Source organism: Neltuma alba, unplaced genomic scaffold (assembly GCF_004799145.2).
Source record: "Neltuma alba isolate B1F8T4 unplaced genomic scaffold, ASM479914v2 tig00013318_pilon, whole genome shotgun sequence".
Classification (NCBI taxonomy): domain Eukaryota; kingdom Viridiplantae; phylum Streptophyta; class Magnoliopsida; order Fabales; family Fabaceae; genus Neltuma; species Neltuma alba.
The window spans coordinates 164,719-189,006 of NW_021637593.1; the positions used below are offsets into that span (position 1 = coordinate 164,719).

The 24,288-nt window shown below is 34.6% G+C and overlaps 3 protein-coding genes across 5 annotated transcripts; 1 reads left to right on the top strand and 2 right to left on the bottom strand.

Annotated features, from left to right (window-relative positions):
- Positions 1-6,693: 6,693 nt before the first annotated feature.
- LOC114736199 (vegetative cell wall protein gp1-like) lies at positions 6,694-8,452 on the bottom strand. Of its 2 annotated transcripts, none has more exons than XM_028923972.1 (2): positions 7,880-8,452; positions 6,694-7,837 (listed from the first exon to the last, which is right to left on the bottom strand). In XM_028923972.1, the coding sequence occupies exons 1-2, from the start codon at positions 8,363-8,365 to the stop codon at positions 7,145-7,147; spliced, it is 1,179 nt and encodes a 392-aa protein (XP_028779805.1). In that variant the 5' UTR covers positions 8,366-8,452; the 3' UTR covers positions 6,694-7,144. The 2 variants fall into 2 exon arrangements, with proteins under 2 accessions (XP_028779805.1, XP_028779806.1); XM_028923973.1 differs by having other exon boundaries at positions 6,694-7,824; positions 7,867-8,452.
- A 2,889-nt stretch (positions 8,453-11,341) lies between these two features.
- Positions 11,342-15,055, bottom strand: LOC114736190 (uncharacterized). Of its 2 annotated transcripts, none has more exons than XM_028923962.1 (4): positions 14,711-15,051; positions 14,346-14,606; positions 12,853-13,012; positions 11,342-11,731 (listed from the first exon to the last, which is right to left on the bottom strand). In XM_028923962.1, the coding sequence occupies exons 1-4, from the start codon at positions 14,936-14,938 to the stop codon at positions 11,553-11,555; spliced, it is 828 nt and encodes a 275-aa protein (XP_028779795.1). In that variant the 5' UTR covers positions 14,939-15,051; the 3' UTR covers positions 11,342-11,552. The 2 variants fall into 2 exon arrangements, with proteins under 2 accessions (XP_028779795.1, XP_028779796.1); XM_028923963.1 differs by lacking the exon at positions 11,342-11,731 and adding an exon at positions 12,217-12,444 and having other exon boundaries at positions 14,711-15,055.
- Positions 15,056-21,280: 6,225 nt separating this feature from the next.
- Positions 21,281-23,335, top strand: LOC114736187 (AAA-ATPase At2g46620-like). The gene is given in 2 exon segments (XM_028923959.1): positions 21,281-22,059; positions 22,061-23,335. Coding segments are annotated over 2 exon segments (1,482 nt in total). The 5' UTR covers positions 21,281-21,742; the 3' UTR covers positions 23,226-23,335.
- The last annotated feature ends 953 nt before the right edge of the window (positions 23,336-24,288 follow it).

Below are 24,288 nucleotides of genomic sequence, written 5' to 3' on the forward strand. Positions count from 1 at the left end.
TCAAGGGTTGAAAGCATAAAATGGGCCAACTGGGTGATGGCAATAAAGTAAAGCCACGTGTCCCTGGAGTGGACCCCTTAGTCAACCACATTTGCCACCACCAATGTTGGGTCTCTCTGGGATTTAGCGATGTGCCGAAATTCTCAAAATAATGTGCTACTAGTTAACTCCCCCCCCCCCGGGGAAATTCCCTGTTTGGTTGTACTTCCTGATGAGAAATTCCATGTTGCAATAGGCATGATAATCCACTGGAATCATGCAATTTGTTTTCACCTGAGGGTCCATACGGGATATGACTCAATAACTATTTGATCATTTTAACATACATTTGGTCTGCAATTCTTACCAGTTAATTAATAATCAGCCCGGTTAGTCCCTGAAATACGCTGCAGAGGATTAATGACATGAAACTGATCACTCAATGAGAGATGTGAGACGTGCAGATTGGGTATGCGACAGAATTTTACTCGGGTGGGGGCAAAAAGTAGCACTGGGTTCCGGCTTCGGTGGAGATCAGGGATATCAACAGATAATAGGGGGAAATTAACTGAACCTGATCTCTAACTCATCTAGAAAAGGTAGAATTTTCTTCTTCTTTTTTAAATACCAAGAAAAGGTAGAATTTGAATAGCATGTGAAAATACATGCAAGTGAACTTGATGGGGCCAAGTGACTGAATGTGGTCTCTGACCTAGTTAAGTGGCTAGCAGCCCAGTACGGCCCCACCCAAACATAAACATTTTTCTTTCTTGCTTGATTTTTTTTTTTTTTTTGCGAAAACTAATTATTCATTTAATCACTGATATATGAACTACTTACCTAATTTTTCTATAAAAATAAGGCATGTCTCTAATTCTAAAAAGCTCTTACAAATGAATTCACAAATCACTAATAGTGAGATTTAAATTTACCAACAAGGCCCAAATCCAACGACACCTAACTAATCTCATATTAGAGGCTGGGTAGAGTGTTTTGTAGCATTATTTTTCTGGATTTTTTTTAGTGATGTACTCCTCCGGTCCTAATTATAAGACCCAATTGACTTATTTGAGGAGATTAAGGAAGTAGTTAAGTTGGTTATTTATAATAAATAAGTGTTGTTATTCCTAAAATATCCTTACTAATTAAGTATATTGGCTAAAACTATCATTATTAGAAGGATTATCTTGGAAAAAAATGCATAAATATAAGAGAGAAAATGGATTGGGTCTTATAATTAGGATCAAATAAAAAGTCAAATTGGGTCTTATAATAAGAACCGGAGGAGTATTGTTTTATTATCACCATAGATATTTCTCACCCGAGAGACCAACAACGGATAAAATTTTTTTTCCCAATAGTGACTCAACAAATGTCATTTTTAAACAAATGTAAAAGAAATAGTCTTGGCTAAAAAGCTACGCAGGTGCCCTGTTTTGCCGGGACACATCTCACCTCTCAAAGCAAGAAGGATTGAATATTATTCTGGTTAGAAGATATATAGAAGCACCTAGCCCTTTACAATATGAGGAATTCATTGATAGGGAATTTAATTATAAGTAATTTTATAAATATTTTTTAAATTCTGAAATTGGTTATCATTCTAATAAATCCTTAAAATTTATTCCCACTCTATAAATATTTTCAGGCATGCATTTAATTCAAACACTAGCCATTTAAAAAAGAAAGGAAGAAAAGAAAAGAAAGGAAGAAAATGGAGAAGGAAAGCGGGGGTGCATATGGGCTGTCAAACATGGGTGCGTGTGTCCCTAAATGAGAAGGCAAAAGCATCATAGAAGGTAACGTGAAAGTACTTTTGCACCCTTCTCTTTTGCTTCATTCCCAAACGCACCAAAACAACTTCTCTCTTTCTCTTCTCCCTACCCTTATAATAACATTCAAAGTACGTAATCCTCAAATTGTACCAAGTTTCAACCCCGACATGACACTTCCTCCTATGGTTCCTGTCTCCACCACCAACTATTCTTCTCACCATCACCTCTTCCCAAATTTACATTAATTGAAATCATTATTAGTCATCTCTTAATTACTCATCACTCTTATACAGAATAACATATATTAAGATCATAGTGATGAAGGTGTTGGAAGTGGAAGGAGTGCAGAGTTGTTAGATGTCTGCAATATTCCTAGACTGATATAACATATATTTCTGCTCATTGTTGGGTAATTGCAGCACATGGTACTCTAATAATATTGTCCTCGCTCAATTTCCAATTACTCATTAATGTGGTCATTGTAAACTAGGCATGTGATATTGCTGGTTGTTACTAAGTCACTCGTTTAACCCCTACTTGATCCATTGTTGTCTTCTAGCCAGCTCCTAGCACCCTTTCTACTTTTCTTTTTTTTTTAAAACAAATTTCCTTCTCGTCCTTTTTGACCATCCCCTTCTCATTTCTATTCCCTTAATAAGCTTCCCTTTCCTTTCCCCTCCTAATTCTTTCTCACTTCATTTTACTTGAGCTGAAAATTCAAGGGTCATGAGTCCCACGTTAGAAAAGTTATCTTGAAGTAAGGATCTTATAGGTCATTGAACTCTCCAACTCTAATAACTAGCTTTTGGGGTGTGGTTTTCTTAATAACATTAATTTCAGACATGAGGATGGATCTTTTTGTGTCCTTTTGCACAGGGGGTTTAGGATTGAAGATTAGGATTCCGGGGAACGAATGGGATGGAGGGAAAAGATTCAACTCGTCCTAATAAGATGTGCAGTATAAGACACCGAACTGAGACGTCTTAATTGCTACTCTTATACAAAGAATGACCATGGCCTATGAAAGGGACACGCACCAAACAGCAATATATGACTCAAGGAAATAGACCAATGGACACTGAATCAGATAATGAAATCATCATCAGAAGCTTTGAGTTCATAAACTTCTAACCACTTTTCATCACTCTTTCTGCATTATTATAAGCTGCTTTGGGTGACACCCCTTGTTCCTTCCCTTTACTTTTCCAAACATGTGGTCATTCTTGCTCCTCTTAAGAGACTGCTTTAAATTTGAATCTCATGAATGTTATGGAGAATGAGTGATGAGTTGTATTATTCAAAATATTATCAATAGCATATATAATATTACTTTTGATCCTTAATATAAGAATTAGTTTGGTTTTTAATTTTGTTCTAAATATAAGACTCTAATCCACTTTGTCTCTCATATTTATCTTTTTTTTTTCCCCAAAGTATTCCTTGTAGTAGTGCACATATTAAAGGTTCAATCAAATGGTAGTTCTAACTAATACATATGATTAACAAGAATATTTTAGAAAAAAACAACACCTATTTATTATAAATAACTAACTTAAATAATTTTTTTAATCTACTCAAATTAGTCAGCTAGCTTTTATATTAAGAACTGAAGGTAGTATGCTGCATGGAGTACCAAATTCAAAAAAAAAAAAATCTTAATATAATGTTACATTCTCTTTTCATATCGAAGCTTTGGGATATCTTTTTTAATAAGGTGGGATTCGAACGAACAATGATTGCCCACTTTGTTAACTAGGTGGTCTACTACTGGATCAAGTAGTCTTAGGGATAACTGAATTTGAAGTTTCTCAGATCAGAAAATAATTTTAAGAAAAAGTAGTTTCTCCTTCTGCGTTGCATATGTGTACCACACAAAGAAATCATTGTTTGTCCGCTTTCTACACTGTAAAGTAGAAAAATGCAAGCAAACATGCTCTCATATATGGGCTGATTAGATCACAAAAAGAACGTTGCATGACAGTGAAAGCTGAGATAGACAATGTAGATTTGATGTCCACAGTTTAGATCTAAATCTTATTTTCTATATCGATAATTAGAATACCATTTTTATTATATATTTCATTATCTTTTCAATAGAAAGCATTACAACTTAATAAAAGTTAACAATAAAATATGATCCATTTAAATCAAATCTAAACGATCAGAGAGAGAGAGAGAGAGTGTGTGTGTGTATGCACATGCGTGGTTATACTATTCGTAAATTATAAATATTATGGAGCTCCTAAAACTTTATGAAAATACCAGGTCTAAGCCATTGGGAAGCAGAGGCGGAAGAGGAAAAAAGAAAAGGTTACAATGATAATGATAGTGTTACTATTTGACACCTAGCTACTTGTTTGCAAATGCCTGAAAACACTATTTATCTTTTTAATGGGTCAAAGTGTTGCCATAAAAACAAAGGAAATGCTTTGGATTCTTGGTAAAGCCAAGCTGATATTATCCTTCTAAAGTTGATAATTAGTAGGGTATATGTCCTATATATTTGTGGATATATATGGTCCAGTGGGTCATTTCAAGTCCTTCCATTTTACAAGCTTACAAACTCGCGCATGCCACATGAAAGTTAAAGCAATTTCTGAGGAAGCAAATAGAGGAAATATAAAGATGGCCACCTCTTTAATTTGCTGTCATATGACTTTGAAGTGATGTAACCTGTTCTTTCTTTCTTTGCTAAGCATATATATTTTCTTATTGAAAACAATCCTGTTTAAGGTATTATCTAGCATTAAATATAAGCATCTTTTTCTAACAAAGATTTAAACACTAATTCGCCATATTGTAATAAATGAACTGTTTCTGTTGGACCTAACCCTATTGGTGTTTAAGCATGTTCTTTAATCTTCATAAACAAGAAAAGAAAAGACTTGATGGTTCATTTCCTCATACAATACAAAAGGAAATCTAATTGATTATAAACCAATTTGTAAACTAATTAATTACATCCGACAAAAAATAAACTAATTCAAATTGTACATGTGTATATTTCCCCCTCGGCCCTCCTCATCCTCCTCAAATCAATTGTTATTATACCTCTTAAATCAATTGCATCAATAATGGTCTTGGTCAGGTTGAATGGAAAGAACTCATTTTCTTTTAAGTAAGATGTTGACGTGCAGATTGAAGAAAAAAATGACGTTAAAAGGATTGTCCTTATTAGACTAATAATACTCAAATTTAGCATCATACACCACTAGAAAAAAAAATCTTTTACACTGGTTAGAATAAGCATTATGACATCGAAAAGACAACTAGTATAAAAATGAGCGGTGTTAAAAGTTTTATCTTTTTATACCGGTTGTAGAACTAGTGTAGAATTATTATTTTTAACATCGACTGTTGCTCCAACCGGTGTAAAAAAAAAAACAAAGAAAACGATCAGCAATTTTATGAGAGCTCATAAAGTACCAAAAAAAAACCTAGATTTTATCAGATCTCATAAAATTCAAATCTTATAATACCGCAACAAACAATCCAAAAATCCGATAAATAAGAAATAACGTAAGAATTGAAACAATCAAATCTAATGAGACTATAAAAAAAAGCCAAGTTTTATAGAAATAATATCGATTCATATTGATTCATACAATAAAAATATATTTTTTAGACAAAGTTTAAAATTATTCATTAAACAAACAAATAGGGAAAAAGTATAAATTTAAAACAAATAGCAGTGATGAAAACGAATACAGATCTAGGCAAATATGAGTATTTAGACGACAACACAATGAGAGTTTAAGATAGCACAGATCTGGATGCAATGAGCACAAATCTAGATGGTATGAGTATGGATCTCTACCTGAAAATCATAGAGATATCGATGAACTTGAAAAAGATGACAAGCACATAAAAGATTACGCGCTATAAAGAAGACAAGCACGAAGAAAAATATTACAACACAAAAGAGAAGAGTATGAAAAAGAGGACTAGCATTGAAATTGCTAGCAAATAAAAGTTAAAAAGGAGATTGCAAGAGAACTTAGAGAGATTATGAGAGAATGAAATTTGGTCTAGAAAAGGCAGCTTCAAAATGAAGTAGGTTAAACTTTTAGTTTTTAAATCACCTTCTGAAAGCTTGTAAATATTGTTTTTTAAAAAAATATTTTTAAAATTTTTACACCGGTTGTAATAAATATCCGATGTAGAAAGCATATTTTAAAACAATTGTATGAGAAACCAATCTGAAAACTTATAGATATTATTTTTTGAAAGATATATTTCTAATACTATTTATACCAATTGCAACAACTGGTGTAAAAATCAATCAATATTTACAAAAATACTACCATTCACTTTTTTTTACATCGTTATCGCAATAAACAGTGTAAAAAGTATTATTTCTAGTAATGATGCTATTAGGTATTAAATAGTTGTTTAGAAAAAAACTTGCGTTCAAATATTAAAGCAAACCATGATGTTTTTTGATAAGCAAAGGTATCCTCCTAGAGATAATCATGTTCGAGGCATTGTTTGGCACTAGATTTAAATAGTTATGCTAACAAAAATATAAATATTGATTCATTACATTATAAGAGACTAGTAAATTTTTTTTGTTAAATCCAACTCTCATTAGTATAAACCATGATGTCTATCCAGAGACACGACAACAATGCATGCCTGGATTCAAGTTCCAGGGCTATCTGGGCCTGCGTTCATTGTTTCGGACCTCTCACAGACTGGCCCAGATAGCAAGCCTTGCTGTTGCTTACAACTGTGCAAGGTCAATCTAATGTTTCACATCACACAAAAACCAAGGATCCAAGTTTCTTCAAATAAGGTAACAGTATAACACAGCCAGAGTCAAATGCTTTATCAAAGTTGCAGAAATTAAAATGTATCAGAGTATTTTATATAGGATGTCGAATGATATAACCTGTAAAGTAAAGTATGTATAGCTGGTCAAAAAAAAAAAAAAAAAAGGAAAGTATGTATAGAATTCAATTGATTGAAGTCACAAGGAAAAGGGCAGGACTATATTGGTCACAACAAATTCCATGCAGAACAAGATTACATGTGGCAAAGGCAAACAATAATAAAGGACGGTAACTATGATTTATGACAACAACAATGTTTAGCTGACTACTAGTATTACTTATTTTCTTCATCTCATAACGCAGAATATAAGCCCCTCTCATACAAAAACTAATCTCATGACTGAATCTTTTTAGTTTCGTTTCATTTATTGAAGCACCGGAGAATCTTCATCTTCTGCAGAAGCACAAGAATCCGTCCCCTTTCCTCTCTTGGGCCAATAATGCATCTCAATCTTAGCCTTTTTATTTTTTTCCTCTGCATGTGTGGGTGTGTGTGTGTGCGCGCGCGTATGCGCCTAAACCAGGACAGACACAATTAATCAGACTCCATTTTGAAAATCAATTCTTGTGTTCTTTGATCTGAAACCCATCTGCCAGTGGCTTCTTGGACAGGACAAAGCGGACTCCCGGGTCGTGCTGGGTGCACGATGAGTTGTACATGAGCGAGTTGTTCACGCCCTGCACATTGCTGTTCAAGAATGCTGTCATTGGCAACGAGGATGTTTTTCCTTTGTGGCCCTTTCCCTTCTTCTTGGAATTCTTCCCGTCTCCTTCTTCGCTGGATTTCTCTGATTCAGAACCCTCTTTGATCCCTTTCTTGTTGAGTTTGTTTGGGGATTGAATCACTTCCATGAAAGCTCCTCTGTTTTCCCCTGCAATTGTTATCACCCTCATTCCCGACTCCTCTGCTCTCTTCATCTCTCTGTGTCCTCCGTGTTTCTCATGATGCAGAATGCCGTGTTTCTCACTGTTCACCCTTTGCTTTGGCTTCTCCACGGTCTTCTGAAACAGCACCGTCTTCTGCTCAGCCTCTGCCTCCTTCGGCAGCTCAGTCTGCGCGGGTGGAAGAACCAATGGAGAAGGCGGAGGAGCAGTGATGGGCTTCACCTTCGGCGACTCCACCGTCACAGCCTGAACCGCTGGCTTTATCGTCTTCGGAGACTGGCTTTTACCATTCAAGTCAGATGGAACCGATGGGGGAGCCGAGAATGTCCCCTTCTGTACCGGAGAAGGAACCCTTTGAACAGGAGACGGAGCTTTTTGAACAGGAGAAGGAGCTTTTTGAACAGGAGAAGGCGCTTTCTGAACTGGTGACGGCGGTACAGACCTTCTCTCCACCAGTGGCGGCGGAGGAGCAACAGGTTCCTCCGCAGGAGGCGGTGCTCGCGGCAGCGGTGATGACGGTGCAGAACTTGTCCTAAATGCGGGTCTAACCACCAGGGGTCGCTGCTCTGGCTTTGCTTGTTCTGGTGCTGGTGCAGGTGCAGGTGCGGGAGGGCGTGTCTCAGGTGCCGGCGCGGGCGCCGGTTGCACAGGTCGAGTCTGAGGTGATGAGGGCGCCGAACTCGTCCTAAATGTAGGTCTCACCACCGCAGGCCGCGTCTCAGGCTGTGCTGGCGGCGGTGCAGGTGCAGGTGCAGGCGCGGGCGCTGGCGCAGGAGCAGGCGCAGGTGCCCGCGCGGGAGCGGTTGTCGGTGGCGGAGCAGGAGCGGGAGCGGGTGGAATGGCTCGGAGGGAGGCTAAGCGAAACCATGGACGAACAGGAGGTTGGTTGGCCATGAGGAAAGAAGGGAGGGGTTTGTTGGGGAAAAGAAGAAGAAGAAGAAGACGACCACAAAAATCCAAAACCGGGGATGATGTTATTTATAGAGCCATCCCAAGTTGCAAAAGCTGATATACGTAACATCACAGCCGAAACATGAAAAGAAAGTCGAGATTGAAGGAGAAGGCAGAGAAAAGGCGAGAGCAATGGGAAAAGCATCAGATTCAATAAGCACTTCCAGCTGACACAAACTCAGTTTCAAGATTGGAATCCCATCAACAGAGTCACCCTGAAGAGACAAGTTCGTGTCGGAGGCCACGTTCTTGTTTGATAATTTTTTCAATTGAGGGCTATTAATTTCTGGACTTTTGGCTTCAGAATCAGTCTCTGATTGCGTAGTGGGAATAACAATACAGCTTCCTAGAATGAAGTTGAAAAATTCAGCAAGTATCAGCATCAAGAAGCCAAAAGAGAGAGATTTGATGCCGACGTTAATTTTCTCGAAACATGCATGCAGATGAGCTGAAAACAAAGCTGAGCCGTTCGTTATTTGGAAGGCTGCGGCCACAAGAAAAATATAGTTTTTAGTGGCCAGATTCAATTCAAACCGTTCGCGCCGAAGCTGTTTTGGGGTTGACTCAAGTGTCACGCTTGATTTGAAGTTTAATGAATAAACTAATCATAGGTGCTTAATTCGAATTCACATAGCTCAACTTAAACACACCACTTAAGCAGTTTGTGTAAATTAAAAAATTTAGTTAAGTTAGTTATTTGAAATAAATATAAATTAATTTTTCTAATGTATCTGTTTAATCATAACTACTCGTGGATGAAAATTCTTAATATATGTTATTATTGAGGATATTTTAGGGAGTGAATTATAAATTTGAAAGACAAAATAAATTAAAATCTTATATTTAGGATTAAATTTAACCCTCAATTAGCTTTAATATTAAGGAAATGAGGTAGTACTCCTCCGGTCTTAAATAAAAGTTTCATTTTGTAATAGAATTTACATTATAAAATGAAAGAATATAAAAGTAATTTCACAGGGATCCTTGAAGCGTGTATTGTAAAGATGGAAGCAAAAGAGGAAAAGGTAGAATCGCGGCAAAATGAAGGGGCTTTAGTGTCAGTGGCTTCTGTGTGGCTTCTGCGTGACTTTGCTTGCGGAGTTAGGAAGATGGGGATGCTGCCTTCTTTACTCTGAAATCTGAATATCACAAGTCCCTTTCCCAGTCATCCTCCCCACAAGAAAAGAACCTATCCTATTGCTCCCATTTATATTCTCTCATCAACAATTAATTATTTTCAAACATATTTGGGAAAACATAGTTTTCTCCTTTGAGTTTCAATCAATTCAGATCAAAGTTTCTGCATTTTCTGGGTTAAGGAAACTAGAACTTAAAACTATAGTTAACGTTGGCCGCTGTCTCTAAAAATGATGTGCTGCTGATGTGGCAGTGACATGCCACTGATGTCAAAAAAATGTAAGGACCACGACCAAACTTAAGAAGTATTTGGATGGAAACCAAACCATGATTTTAAAAATAGTTTTACGGTATATAAACTAAAATGTGAAGGAGTTTGCCTCGTTTTGCAAAAAAATGCTTTTAAAAAATATTTTTTCATGTTACCAAACACCTCTTTAATCACCAGTTTAAAGATTGATTCCCAAAAAAAAAAAAATGGGAATTTTAACCTAATTATAGGATCAGAGATTATGTTTTGCCAGTTTTGTCCTCTCCTTCTCATCTCATTCGATTGAATTTGATATGCATAGTGTAGACTTTTCTCTTTTCTTAGTGTTTAAAAATTAGATTTTTTTTAATAAGATAACATATTTTGCATTTTACTTTATTTAAAAGAACAATATTAAAACCTACTTAAAAAAAGGAAAGTCAGAAAAATCCTTGCTTTACTACTTTGGCTTCCAGCTCATTGAAGATGTCATTTTTTATTACAGCTGTTCCTTGGAATAGGACAGCATAAAATAATAACAGGAAAAATTATCATGGAGTCTGGATAAAGAATATAATTATTAAAATATCTTAGGAACAACACAGTAGTCTATAATAACAAGTAGCAATAAATAATAATTATTCACTTATTATTAAGACTTACTGATATATATTTTTAAAATCTTATTGTAATTTTTGTCAGAACTTTCACGAAAAATCTTCACATACTGGCCCTTGAACTTCACTAGGGCCATACTCCTTGAAACATCCTCTTCAAGTTTTATATCTTAAAATGCTAAATTCTCCAAAAGCTTACAATATCTGCGTTTGTCACTTGGATCAACAAGTATTAACATTTCTTGCTAAATAACAACGTGAATTTAGCGGCATCCAATTTGCTTTCTTGTCAAAATACATAGAAAATGCAACGACCTTTAAGTGATTTCCCTTTTTTGGTTGGTAATTAGTTGAGTAGTTTCTTAATTCGTTTTTCATAAAAGACTCGAGTAACTTTGTCATTATTTAGTACTCCTCTAGTCCTTAATATAAGACCCATTTAACTAATTTGATTAGATTAAAGAAGTTAGGTAAGTTAGTTAATTATAAGAAATGTGACACGTTTTTCCTAAAATACCATAATCATCTTTTTTAATACCTCATTTTTCTCTTCTACTTGATTATGGTTGAAAGAGTATCCATAAGGGTAATTTAGAGAAAATTGATAAATATGAGAAATAGGTCTTATATTTAGGACCAAAACCAACTCACCAATTGAGTCCTATATTAAGGACCGGAAGAGTATTTCCTTTATATTTTTCGGAGTTAACATCCAAGTGATGAAGCTTGAAGTTTTCCACATGGGGACAAGAAGAATATGTACCAAGGATTCATTCATGAACACATTTTATTCGACACTGTTTCGATATTCACACAGACGACAGCCAAATATTTTATAAACAAAGATACCAACCATGTACACACTAAATTAGAATAAAGTGTAGTGTAAATCTTTCACAACAAGCAATGCGGTGCACAAAAATAAATGAGTCACATTGTTTATAACTTAACTCACAAAAACAGTAATTTTCTATGGATTTTATATTATATATTAAACTGATGGTTGATGAGAGAGGAAGGAGGGGAAGAGCAAAATTTTGATGATTTGAAGTTGCTAGAAAAAACTGAAGAGCGGAGTTGAAAGGAAGTAGAAAGTGATAAATTACATCAGAGATCGTATATACATTCAAGGCCATTTTGTGAACTCAAAAACTTTAAACACAATATCAATTCCAGTGGGAATCTGCCATACAAAGAGGAGAACGTTCAGTGTATTCAAGGCAATGTGAAGATTTCTGGCTGTTTCATTCCCTTTCTGCATTGCTGGTACTAGCGCTGCTGCCAATGCCCATAAAACTGTAATACCTGGTTTGCCCAAGAGAAAAGCACAACACTACTCATTTTCTCCTTATAATAGTAATTTGCGCTGCGGATTATAAATGGATATACTATTGCTGAAGTGAAAATAGAAAAAGAGAATGCATATGAATCTCATAGAGGCGGAGCCCTAGAACATGCTGGGTTTGAATAGTCATAGCTTGCGTTATGTGCGTTTTGGTGATTATAAGTTCTTGCAAACATTCCAAAATGCATTATTGGTTTGTTGGGAGTGGTTAGAATTAAATCAAAAGGTTACTAAGATTTGAGTAGTTGTGGGGTTAATTTACAAAGGAAAACTTCAAAATGAATGGCTTGTTTTGGTACGGGGTTGGGTCTAATCATCTTAAGACAATGCCATTCGCCCCTTCCAAAACTCATTTGGTTGTGATTTAAAAATGTTTCACTGCACTGTCGTGTTACTTTGGTTTAGCACTTTTCCAACAAAAACCAAACAACTTCAGAAACAAACATTTTTAAAAGGACAAATGACATTATTTTTCAGTGGGACTTTTTTCCATTACAAACCACACATCTCAAGCTTCCCAGAGAGCTAACTCATAATTCTTAAAAGTTGAGAAAATAAATAACAAATTCTCATAATTAGGCCTAAAAAGTTGTCAAATTGGTTGCAAAAGCAGTCATCCCAATGGGAAAAATATTTGGCCGCAGTATCACGTTGCAAAACTTTCATAAGCAACCTGAAATAACTCCAAAATTAGTGTTTAATCTGAGATTCTGAGGCTTAATGTGAGAGACCAATCATCGGATGCTGCATATGTCTTCATCATGTCCCTACTTTGTTAGTGATCTATGAACTTTTGCCAGCATAGCTGATCATACGTCATCTTAGAATTTCAGATATGCATGATCTAAGCCTATAAAAAGCGATAAAATTTAAAAACAGTGAAGTCAAGCGACATATATATTAAGTAACAAAGTTATAGAGACCAAAATAAACTTAAGTATAGGCACTAAATTTAATGCAGATATAACTATTCATGGACCTCCACATGATATTTTAAATTCTCCAGTTGAGGTGAGTGTGGACAAATTGCTACAGTGTTAAAATAAAACAATCATTCATGACTGCAAGATAAAAACAATACCTGCTCCTGCAAACAAATGTGGACCGGGAAACAACTTTCCAGCTCTGAACCAAGTATTGAGTCCCCCACCAACTGATTCAAGCACTCCAAATCCTAGAAGTATGGATCCCGCATTGAAGTGTCTGTCCCTGTAAGATCCCTTCAGAAGCTCCTTCCTCTCCTGAATTTCAGTTCCCAACATATATATTAGCTACTCATCTGAACTCAGCACCTCATGATTCAATCATCCATTACGTTTTTTTTTTTAAGTCATAAATAAAAAATTTCAGTTCAAATAATAAACAAGAGAAGAGAAGAGATAGAAATAATATTATAATAGAGGCACGCAGCCACTATAAACTACACTGTTCATGTAACTTGTAAATAATGCAACTTTCATGAGATTGTGTAAATACATATATGTAGATTTCAATATAGCTTCCCGCAACTCGAGAAACAATGTTGAGGCTCTCAAAAGCCTGAACCAATCTCTTAACAAATCATTTAGTTAATCCGTGGTATTAAGCAAAAAGAGAACCGATTCTGCAATAAGCTTTGTAGAAGTTCTGCTCCTATTCGGTCTACGCTATGCGATGCTGTACAGAGTACAAACTTCAGCTAATATATCTCTTTAATTCAGTCAAATGCTCGCGATCAGAGTTAGACTACGGATTTAGATTTAGTATACATCATCTTTGTAGTATCCAAATTTAATTTAAACTGTTCGGATCATATATTTTTCACATTTTATAATTGAAATCCTATTTTTCAAAAGAAAAATGTAGATATTTTCTTTTTTTATCTGTTATCTTCTAACAAAATCTTTTGTATTTTAATCTGATGTGACCCCATCGGGAGTGAAATAGAAACATGAAACCATAAGCTCCCAAGCAATGGGAGATCTATATAATACTTCTTTGGTCCTTAATATAAGATTTATTATTAGATTAACGAAGTTAGTAAGTTGGTTAATTATAAGAAATACGATATGTTTTTTCTAAAATACCACAATCATCTTCTTTAATATCCCCTCCCTCTTCTACTTAGGGAGTATCCATAGGGGTAATTTAGAAAAAATTGATAAATATAAGGAATGAGGTCTTATATTTAAGACCAAAATCAACTAACAATCAGGTCCTATATTAAGGACCGAATGAGTAATATTTAGTTTAGACTATTCAAATTAAATTTGGATATAAAAATATGACGTATACATAACGCATACTCAAAATGTACACTAAATCAGCAAATCCGTTTGCCTAGACAAAGGGATTGTAACCTGATGCTAAATAATTAACACAACTCAAATGAACCATGTCACATTGTGTCTAACAACATCATATCAAGTCATCCGCCCTACACAAACCTTTTACACTGAATATTAGTTAGTCTATCTAAAAATTAGACATACATTATGTAAGTGGGTCGTTTGTATCTTCTCACTCCTGGCAATTTTACAGATAGCTAGCAAGGAGAGCAAGAGTGTAATTTGCAGGACTAGGAGTAAGTAGTACCTCAGTGAGTTGCTGAATCTTGAGTTCAACAGGTGAAGGGGGTGCTTCCACAGGCTCCCCATCTGGGGTCACCGGAGCGGGTTTCACTTGCTTCTTCAGCTCATTAATCTCATTCTGGATAGTCCTCACTCGCCGCCATTGCCACCCCAAATATCCAGCCCACAAGGTATAAAAGAAGAAAGTACCCATCACAATGGGATGTATCAGCGCAAATGTTCTTCCCTCCAATATCCCAAATTCCCCGCCAACAGCAATCGCATCCTGCCCCAAAAAAATGCTCAGAAAAATCAACAAAAAGGAAAAGAAGAAAGAAAGAAAGATGCCCATTGTATACATAAGATATATGATGAAGTAAAGGGGCTTGCCTTGGGGTGAATTAAGAAAGGAAGAGTGATTGCAGAGAGGGAAAGAGAAGCAGATTTGAGAGTATCAATATTCTGGTCAAGGAGCTTTAGGGGTTTGGGAAAGTCAAAATCGTGGTGTGGGGTAGTCAGTTTGGCAGAGATAGAGAGCTTTGGGAGCTTTGGGAGGGATGATGGACGTGGATTTTGGGGTACAATTGGGAGTTTGAGGAGACTGAGTGCGGCAGCCATACTGTCTCGTGGGAAGGCCAAGGATTTGGGAGGTTAAGACAAAATAAAAAAAGAAGCAGAGCGATGAAGAAGAAAGAGAACGAAAGGCGATGATGCGAAAAAGATAAGAGACTTGGATTTTGAGGTGACCATTACACTCTTTCTAAAGAAGCGTGCTTTCTGTTTATCAAGGCCCCCCAACCTCTTTCCTCATCGCTGACTCACGTGTTCTTTTATCATTCGACCTCGCAAGAACTCTCCTGAACTTCTGTTTATTTATCTCTACTTAATTAATGTCAGGGTCAGCGAGGATGATGTTAATCTTTTTGACTTCGTGCATTAATCCATTGAATTTAGGCTAGGAAAATAGAATTCAATTTAATTTTTGAAAAATTACGAATATATTATGCTCCACTCAGTTCGACAACCTTAAGAAATTTTGTGTGGACTTTCTCAAATTTAAGGGCCCAAAGTTTTACTTTGTTGGACTGGCCCAATTTGGTTAAACTTGTTTGGACTGTTCCCATTATGGTTAATGAGCCCTTAAGTTCAAGCCCTGCCCCCAAAAAACAAGACGTTTTTTTTTTTCATCCGTCAGAATTTAGCAGTCCTTATCGAAGGCAACCTAACAAAACAACATTACTAAGCTTGTCAAGTATCTTCACCTAACAAAACGACATTACTAAGCTTGTCAAGTATTATTATTTTCAATTGATTTTGTAGTTTAATGAATGAGGTCATTGGTGAGCCCAAAAAGGAAAAAAAAAGAAAAAGGAAATTAGGAATGCATGGTTGAGTTGACGATTTGCTGGTAAGCCATAAAATTTAATTTGTTAATGTGATGTTTTGTTGAGGTAACTATGTACGAATAATTGCGTGTTAAGTAACCAAACGACAATAATTAATAATAAAGGACGTCAATTTATGTTTGTTTAATTTGCACCTAATTAGGGGTATAACGTAATCAAGCAGGCAATTGACGGATACAACTACTGCTTCCATGGCCTCCTCTTCCAACACAGACAGATACCAAAACATCAACAATTCTTAAAAGTAATTTAAATTCTTTGTTGGTACGTTTAAAATTACATAGTTTATTGGTATGATTTTGAAGGAAACTGAAGCAAGAAAATATATTACTCCTCTGGTCCTTAATATATCACCTAATTATTGAGTTGATTTAGTCCTAAATATAACACTTATTTTTCATATTTATCAATTTTTTCTAAATTACCCCTATAGATATTTTCTCAACTATAATCAAATAGAAGAGGGAGAGAGGATATTAAGAAAGATGATTATGGTGTTTTAGGAAAAACATGTCATATTTTTTATAATTAACTAACTTACCTAACTTCCTTAATCTAATCAAATTAGTTAAATAGATCTTATATTAAGGACCGGAGGAGTATTGTTCTGGCTATGCTTTATGAATTTGAAATAATGGTAGTTTAAACGGGAAACTTGAAATTTATGATAGTAAAATTTAAATAATTGTGATTACTTGTCTTGATTAAACAATTCAAAAGACCCAAGTTCTTCTCCCAGTACACGCTTTATTGCAAATGTATGGCAATTACAATTGTCATGACCAAAACGATTCATGATATAATAAATGGTATAAAGTTGAAAAATGTCATATAAAAAATTGAATTATTTAGGTGACCAGAAGAGAGGGGATTGTCAGCTGTTGTGTTGGAATATTTATTCACAAAAATAAAAAAAGTGATACGCAATTTTTTTATACTTTCTTATTATTAACATTCATGTGTTTTTATTTTTCTTTTATCGAGCCTTTATAGTTTTATACGATTTCTAATCAAATTCCAGCATTTTTTTTAATCAGAACTTTACAATTTCACATGATTTTAATTAGGTACTGCAGTTTCATGTGATTAATTAAAGGAAAAAAACTGTAAAAAGTTAATTAAAAATTATGCGAAGCTATAAGAATGTGATTAGAAAATCTACAGAGATGTATTTCAAAATCAGATAAAATTATAAGTATCTAATTAATAAGAAAAAACCTGATTATATAGAAAATGAGTGAGGTTATGAGAGTTAAAGATTAATTTTTTTCCTCAACAAATTAAGAGGGAATGTCCGCACAATTTCAACCCGTAAAGTCACACACTCTCATATGAGAACATAATATATATTATTTTTAGTTCTTAATATAAGAGTTATTTTAATATTTAATATAGTTATTAATATAATACATCAATCCACCTTATCTCTCATATTTATTCGTTTTTTTCTCTAAAATAGTATTTATACATGTTAAAAGTTTTATCAAATGATAGTTTTAACTGATACATATGATTAATAATAATATTCTAAGAAATATAACACCTGTTTATGACAACTAACCAACTTAACAAACTTTCTTAATATATTCAAATTAGTCAATTAATTCTTATATTAAAGATAAGAGGTAGTACTATTAATTTGATTGCACGAAACATGAGGAAAACAAGGGGAGAGAGATAATTGTTTTGCACTATGAGCATTAATTCAAAAGATCAGACCACACAATACACATAACAACTCTTTCTAAAAACGTTTTTATCAACAAATAATCAAGTTGTGGGGATTGAAACAGTCCAAAACCGTACATGGAATTATACCTTCCCATGAAAATATACGAAACTCCAATCAAGTGGACGCTACATTGTACATACGCGTAGTTCCAACCAGACAGGGACATAAAACCAAAGTCACTAATGACCCATGAAGCCGGTGTTCCTTTTTCCCCCCCTTTGACTTGCAAGAGTATTTCTGAGTTTGAAAGATTCCCGTGCTTGGCTTCGTTGCTGCAAGATGACACGCACAAATCGAGAAATTTAACAATAGGACTTTTTGAATCTTGCCGTTAAATTTTGGTACGAGTATTCCTTCACCAATCAATTACTTACCGAATAATTAAGAAGTTGGCTGGAAGATGAAACAACCAGCAGGTACGCCATTAATGGGTCAGCCAAAGAAGCATTCATATGATACCCCCCCCCCTCCTTGTTCGCGCCGCAAGGCATCAACCAACAAGTACTTTCAGTCTATTTTATATTGTTTACTATTTCACAGATTAAAAAAAAATTTAAAATATATTTACTCTTTATTGAAATATAATATTTTTTTAATTTTATTCATATTTAATATATACACATTTCAAGAGAAATAACTATTTATACTAAAGTAAATGAAGAATAAAATAGTATATTCACACTAAAAATTTAATAAGGTGACTTATAAATAGGATAAAAAAACTTCTCTTTCTGCCCTATGAATAGAACCAGAGGAGTAATACTGAAAATCACTTAAATTTTATGGCAAATTTAATTCTTTTAACTGTTTTTATTGGTACTTTCTCCAATCATATTTATAAGTTTCAAATTTAGAGAGAGGTGTGGTTTATTTTATAAATTCCAATTTGAGATTTATCTAAACATTTATTTTTTTTATTTTTACTCTTAATCATTTATTCTCTCCCATTTGTCATATCCTCTTATTATAGTTTCACATATATTCTCTTTCATTCCTCTTTCTTATTTAGTATAAGATCATATTTGGAAACAAAACTATATTTCTAACCTACTTATTATTTTTAACAAATTTTAACTATTTGGTTATTATTCATAAATTAGTTATTTGAAATTTATAATAAGAATCAGAAAGGATACTTGTGAATTAGTTATAAATGATTTATAATAAGGAGTACAGTTAAGTAGAACTTGGCTTTTCGCACGATGCAAGGTTGGGGCAGGAACCAAAAGAACCTAAATTACAAAAAAAACAAAACCAAAATCAGACAAAATCCATGAGGCATTCTCAAGAACTCAACATCTTTTTAAGATTTTTTTATTATGTGGCTACGGTTTAACTTCTGATTTCCAATAGTGTAAAATTATAATATATAGTACTTTCACCAAAAAAAAAAACTCTATTATTAGTAATATATTGAACTTGGATTGTGCAGTACTGTAGTGTAACCACGGGTCTTAACCGTGGTTAAGCAATGTCACCCAAATGGCGAACGACAATCCAATTAATTAATAATTAACTTCCACTTCTAAATCTATTATTGTAAATCAGACATGCGAATTATTAATTAAACCCCACAGGCTATGAGCGGTACATTAGCAACGGCAAAGATTGTTATCACATCAGTTAAAAATTGTAGTTAAACTTATATTATTTTTAGTAATAACACACGTATTTCTGCGAGCACATTCCCTGCTCCCCATTGTGATAGTATGAAGTGCTTATCACAATTTAGACATCTAAATTAAATTTTGATAGTTTAGATTGAATTTAAATTTTTTATATATTTTAATTAATTTTTTATTTTAATAGATACAGAATTTAAAATTAGTATAATATTATAACTACTATATCTTTTAAAAATAAATTTGTCATTAAAAAAATTGTATATTAAAAATTTTAAATCTGAACTATCCATATCAATTTTGAATGGTTTAGATTGCATTATAATGATAAGCATATGAGCTCACATATGCTCATTGTTGTGATAAGCACTGTATGAAAACTCCATATTTCTTTCTTACTTGATAATAAAATCAACATCTTTAGCGAGGCGAAATGTTAAAAAAATATTTTTAAATATTGAATTCAAATTTCATTAACTTTAAACGCATATAAGCAAAAGATTTTTTGGAAAAAAAATATTTTTCAATGTTAAATTATATGGAAAATTAACTTAAAATTTTTGAAAGACTTGACTTTTTTATATTTTAAATCAAAATAATGAACAAAATTTTTTTATCATTCCTTGACTGTGTATATTTTAATTTCATATGAAATCGGCTCTCGGTAAACTGGTCATAATCAAATGATCATGTCACACTAAAGTTGCTCGGAATATTAAACAAGACTACAAATTAATCCAACAAGTCGAAATTGACTATGACCCCACCATTTCAAAAGTTGAAGGGGAAAAAAGAAGTAATTAATTTTTACCAAAACGTTGTTAGAAACTAAAATATGATGATGATAATTAATTGAAACATTATGTCGGCAGTGGTTCGCACCATGCACTTTAATCTTGAGAGATAAATCTAATTCATTTAATGTTTTTGAAAAAATGTTCTCCATCTATAATCATGTCTTTAAGAAAGTATCTTTGGGAATCTTTTGAGTTTTCTATAATTAACTCAGAAAGAGACACTGACAAAAGGTGGAAAATTTAAACAAAAGCCGATATGGAAGAGAGATCATACTAAAGCACCACCGACCCCTAAAGTGATTTTTATACTTCACTTATTTTAATAATTTTACGTTGATAATTATATAAGGAGAATTTTATCTCATAAAATCTAAAAGTGATTTTTTGATCCAAAATGACATGAAGCAATCACTTTAAAATTAGAAATTGATAGGGATTGCGTTGGATTGTTTAACTTTGGGAGGTCAAAAGACATATGTTTTTCTCAGAAGTCCATCAATGACTCGAACCTAAGAGAGAGCCTTCGTGCCTCCGAATTGTGCATGCCACTTTGCTTTTCGTAAGCGTATACGCAATTGTGTCTTACGTACGTGTAGTGGCAAGTGACCCCCAGCACTAGCTCTTTGTTTCTCTGAAACTTTGGAGAATTCGATTTAGAGAGTTCAACCTCCACAAGAAAATATTGAATTTAGTTGCAGATTATTTCAAAAGTTTTTATAGGTATCGATTTTTTTTTTTTACTGCAAATTTGTTTCAAAAATTTAAATTTATAATAATATTGTCTATTGACAGTTAACATTTTAATAACAGGACAATATTGATATAATTTTAAATTTTTAGAACAGTTTTGTACTTTAAGAATTTTTGTTGTGCCAAAGGCTCTTGAATAAAATTTCAAGGGCAAATTTGCATCTAAAGCCCCTGAAAATATTTATTATTGAAGAATATTCGGATATATGAATTCGACGCTTGGGCATTTTGTGTCATTATCTCGTTGCGAAGAACTTGGCAATTGGCATTTTGTGGCAGTAATTTTGATTTCAAGGCAAGTTTTTGCCTCTTCTGTTGACAAATGTGGTAAAAACTTTTAATCCTCAAATTAAAATGATACTCTCTTGATTGAATTTTGAAGCCTAGCATTCGATATTTTGGATGGGAGAGATTGCTATTCTACTGAGAATCTAATTAACTTTCACGAGTTTTATTCCATCCAAGGAAAATATTTCTGTCCAACGCTCAATTGGATTAGGATGCATGAATTTTGCAATAGATAGTTACCTTTTTTTTTCTCATTTTTGAAATTAATAGAGAAATTATTTTATTGCCATCCACACCCTCACAATTTTTAATAAGATGATTATTCTGCCAAATCAAAGAAAAATAAACTATATTAAATATTAATTTGTCACGCCAACACCAATAAAAAATCAAACAAATCATAACAAGACTGAAATGGTATAGGTGTATATCCCCTAATTATCTTTTTAGGCTAAGAATAAGATCTAGCGTATAGATTAATTAATAATTAACGAAGTAGATTACGTGACTTACTTATCCCCTCACGAGTCAATGAAACCCCCAAAGAGACACAAATTGGACGCGTAAACAACGCTTGTAATTCATGCCCAAGGACATAAAGAGAAAGGGCTCTTCTTTTTTCACTGGACAATTCTTTATCTTCTTCTTTTAGCCTCACTCCCTTGTCTCTGTTACTTGCTCCTCAAGTTCTTCTCAAACTCCGTTTAATACCATCATGATTTCCCACCAAAAGTTCAAAGCTATGCTTTCCAGAAAATCATTTTTTCTGAAACTCTAGCCTTAGTTTGCCCACTTCCTCAACTGGGATTTTGTCTTCCATCACCGCAATGATTGTTTACATATCAGTTTGGTTCATTCTTCTTGCAGTATTGCTTTTTCTTGCGTTCTTTTTCCTTCGGGTGATTCTGTTCAAAACTGGATTCATCTATACTCTGAAGAAATTATGGAGGACGGTTGAGGACTACTTTCATGTTTACCAGTTCTTCAAAGTTCCAGAGCTCAACGAGAGCTTGAAGGAGAATCAGCTTTACAAGAAGGTCTCTCTCTATCTGCATTCTCTGCCTTCCCTTGAAGACTCTGACTTCACCAACCTCGTCACTTCGTCAGGGAAGAAGCAGCATGACATCGTTCTCCGCCTCGACCAAACAAACCATCGGCGATGAATTTCTTGGAGCTAGAGTGTTCTGGTTCCACGAAGCAGAACAAACATGTGAGTCGAAAAACAGAACGTTAGTACTGAAAATCAGAAAAGCCGACAAGAGAAGAATTCTCCGGCCTTATCTCCAGCACATCCACAGCGTTGCCGATGAAATAGAGCAACAAGGAAAACGTGATTTGAAGCTGTACATGAACGCTGGCACCCAATCCATAGGCGGCGACGGGAATGTCCGGTGGAGATCTGTTCCGTTCACGCATCCATCAACCATGGATACCATCGCCATGGAAACCGATCTGAAGACCAAGATAAAATCCGACCTCGAATCTTTCCTCAAAGCTAAACAGTACTATCAACGATTGGGTCGGGTATGGAAACGGAGCTTCCTTTTGTACGGGCCATCCGGTACCGGAAAATCGAGCTTTGTCGCTGCCTTGGCCAATTTCCTCAGTTATGATGTATACGACATCGACCTTTCCAACGTCCCTGGAGATTCCGATTTGAAGCTGCTGCTGCTGGAAGCGACGCCTAAATCGATCATCGTCATCGAAGACCTCGATCGGTTCCTGATGGAGAAGAAGTCGACGGGTGTGAGTTTGTCAGGAGTATTGAACTTCATGGACGGGATTTTGAACTCGTGCTGCGCAGAGGAGAGAGTCATGGTTTTCACGATGACCAGTAAGGATCAAATCGACCCGAACCTACTTCGACCGAGTCGGGTTGACGTCCATATCCATTTCCCGCTTTGTGATTTTGCATCATTCAAGACGCTCGCGAATAGCTATCTCGGTGTGAAGGACCACAAGCTGTTCCCACAGGTTCAAGAGATTTTTGAAAACGGTGCGAGTTTGAGCCCTGCCGAGATAGGCGAGTTAATGATTGCGAATCGGACCTCACCCAGTCGAGCTATCAAGTCGGTGATCACCGCGCTGCAAACGGACGGCGATGGTAGGGGAAGCGGGAAAATGGGGCGGCGGTCGGGGGAGAGCAACGCCGCCGATGAATTGGAAGAACGCGATGCCCGGTCTCCGTGTAGCGAGGGTCTATCTACAGTGAAGGATTTACGGAAACTGTACGGTTTGTTCAGAGTGAAGAGCAACGCGAAATCTCAGTCGTTCGATGTTGGGGTGAGTCCCAGGTCAGAGCGATGGTAGGGTGAGAATCTTACACGTGTTAAGGAAGAATTGTCCATGTGGATAGTGGATGCAAATTAAAAAGGCCGAAAAGGCGTTTTCTGTAACCCGGCACCAAGACTCGGCACGTTTGATTCGTTTGAGTGCAAGATTTTCATTTGTCATTTTTAGGAGTGATTTAGAGTTAAACGTTTAGAAGGGGAAAGGTAATTTAATACGTGTATTTAGCAAAAAGGGTTAGATTGATTGGCCAAAGAAACAAATTTTCTAGTTTTAATTTTGTTTTTTCAAATTTCTTTTCCTTCCACTTCAAAGCACCTCTCACCATGTGCCAGACGAAGAAAGGATCTCATTGACTGAATTGCACTTGGTACAAATCCATCTATTTAATGCCTTTTATAAATCAAGGCAGATTTATCAAATCATATCTAGTGAACTATAAGAAAATTGCTGCTCAAAAAAAGAACTATAAGAAAATTGATCTCATTTTCTTTTGAAAAAATAGGTTGATTTAGTGTATGCATTCTGATTTTCAAGTATTCATGAATATTAAAAAATGTTACTAAAAAAAATCTTCCTAAAATTTCAGCTTGCATTATCATATACTATTTCTAGTTCTTAATATGAGAAATAGTTTAACACTCAATTTGGTCCGAAATATAAGAGCTCAGTATATTTTGTCTCTCATATTTATTTGATTTTTAAAAAAATAATCATAGTTGCACATGTTAAATATTTTATCAAATATAATTTTGACTAATATACATAATTATCAGAGGTATTTTAAGAAAGACAACACCTATTTATTATAAATAACTAATTTAAATCACTTTTTTAATCTACTTAAATTAGTCAACTAGTTATTATATTAAATATAGGATGTAGTAATTTGCTTTATATATATACTTAGCCACAGCCAGAATAACAGCATGGGAAAAAAATCAGAGATGGAGATAACATCCCTACATGTGGCAGCTCTCATACGAAGCATTGAAAAATAAGGGGTACGGATTGAGATTATGGATTAAGAAAATTTATTAAAAAAATATTTAGTATAAGTAATTGTTTTTTTTACCTGGGATTG

Bases quoted from the DNA above. Each gene is read 5' to 3' on its own strand.
- LOC114736199 (XM_028923972.1), bottom strand. From the start codon at position 8,365: ATGGCCAACCAACCTCCTGTTCGTCCATGGTTTCGCTTAGCCTCCCTC. The intron at 7,838-7,879 runs TCTCCTGTTCAA...CAAAAAGCTCCG, and splicing joins CACCAGTTCAGAAAGCGCCT to TCTCCTGTTCAAAGGGTTCC.
- LOC114736190 (XM_028923962.1), bottom strand. From the start codon at position 14,938: ATGGCTGCCGCACTCAGTCTCCTCAAACTCCCAATTGTACCCCAAAAT. The intron at 14,607-14,710 runs GCAAGCCCCTTT...TTTTTGGGGCAG, and splicing joins CTTTCTTAATTCACCCCAAG to GATGCGATTGCTGTTGGCGG. The intron at 13,013-14,345 runs GTACTACTTACT...ACTGAAATTCAG, and splicing joins AGATTCAGCAACTCACTGAG to GAGAGGAAGGAGCTTCTGAA.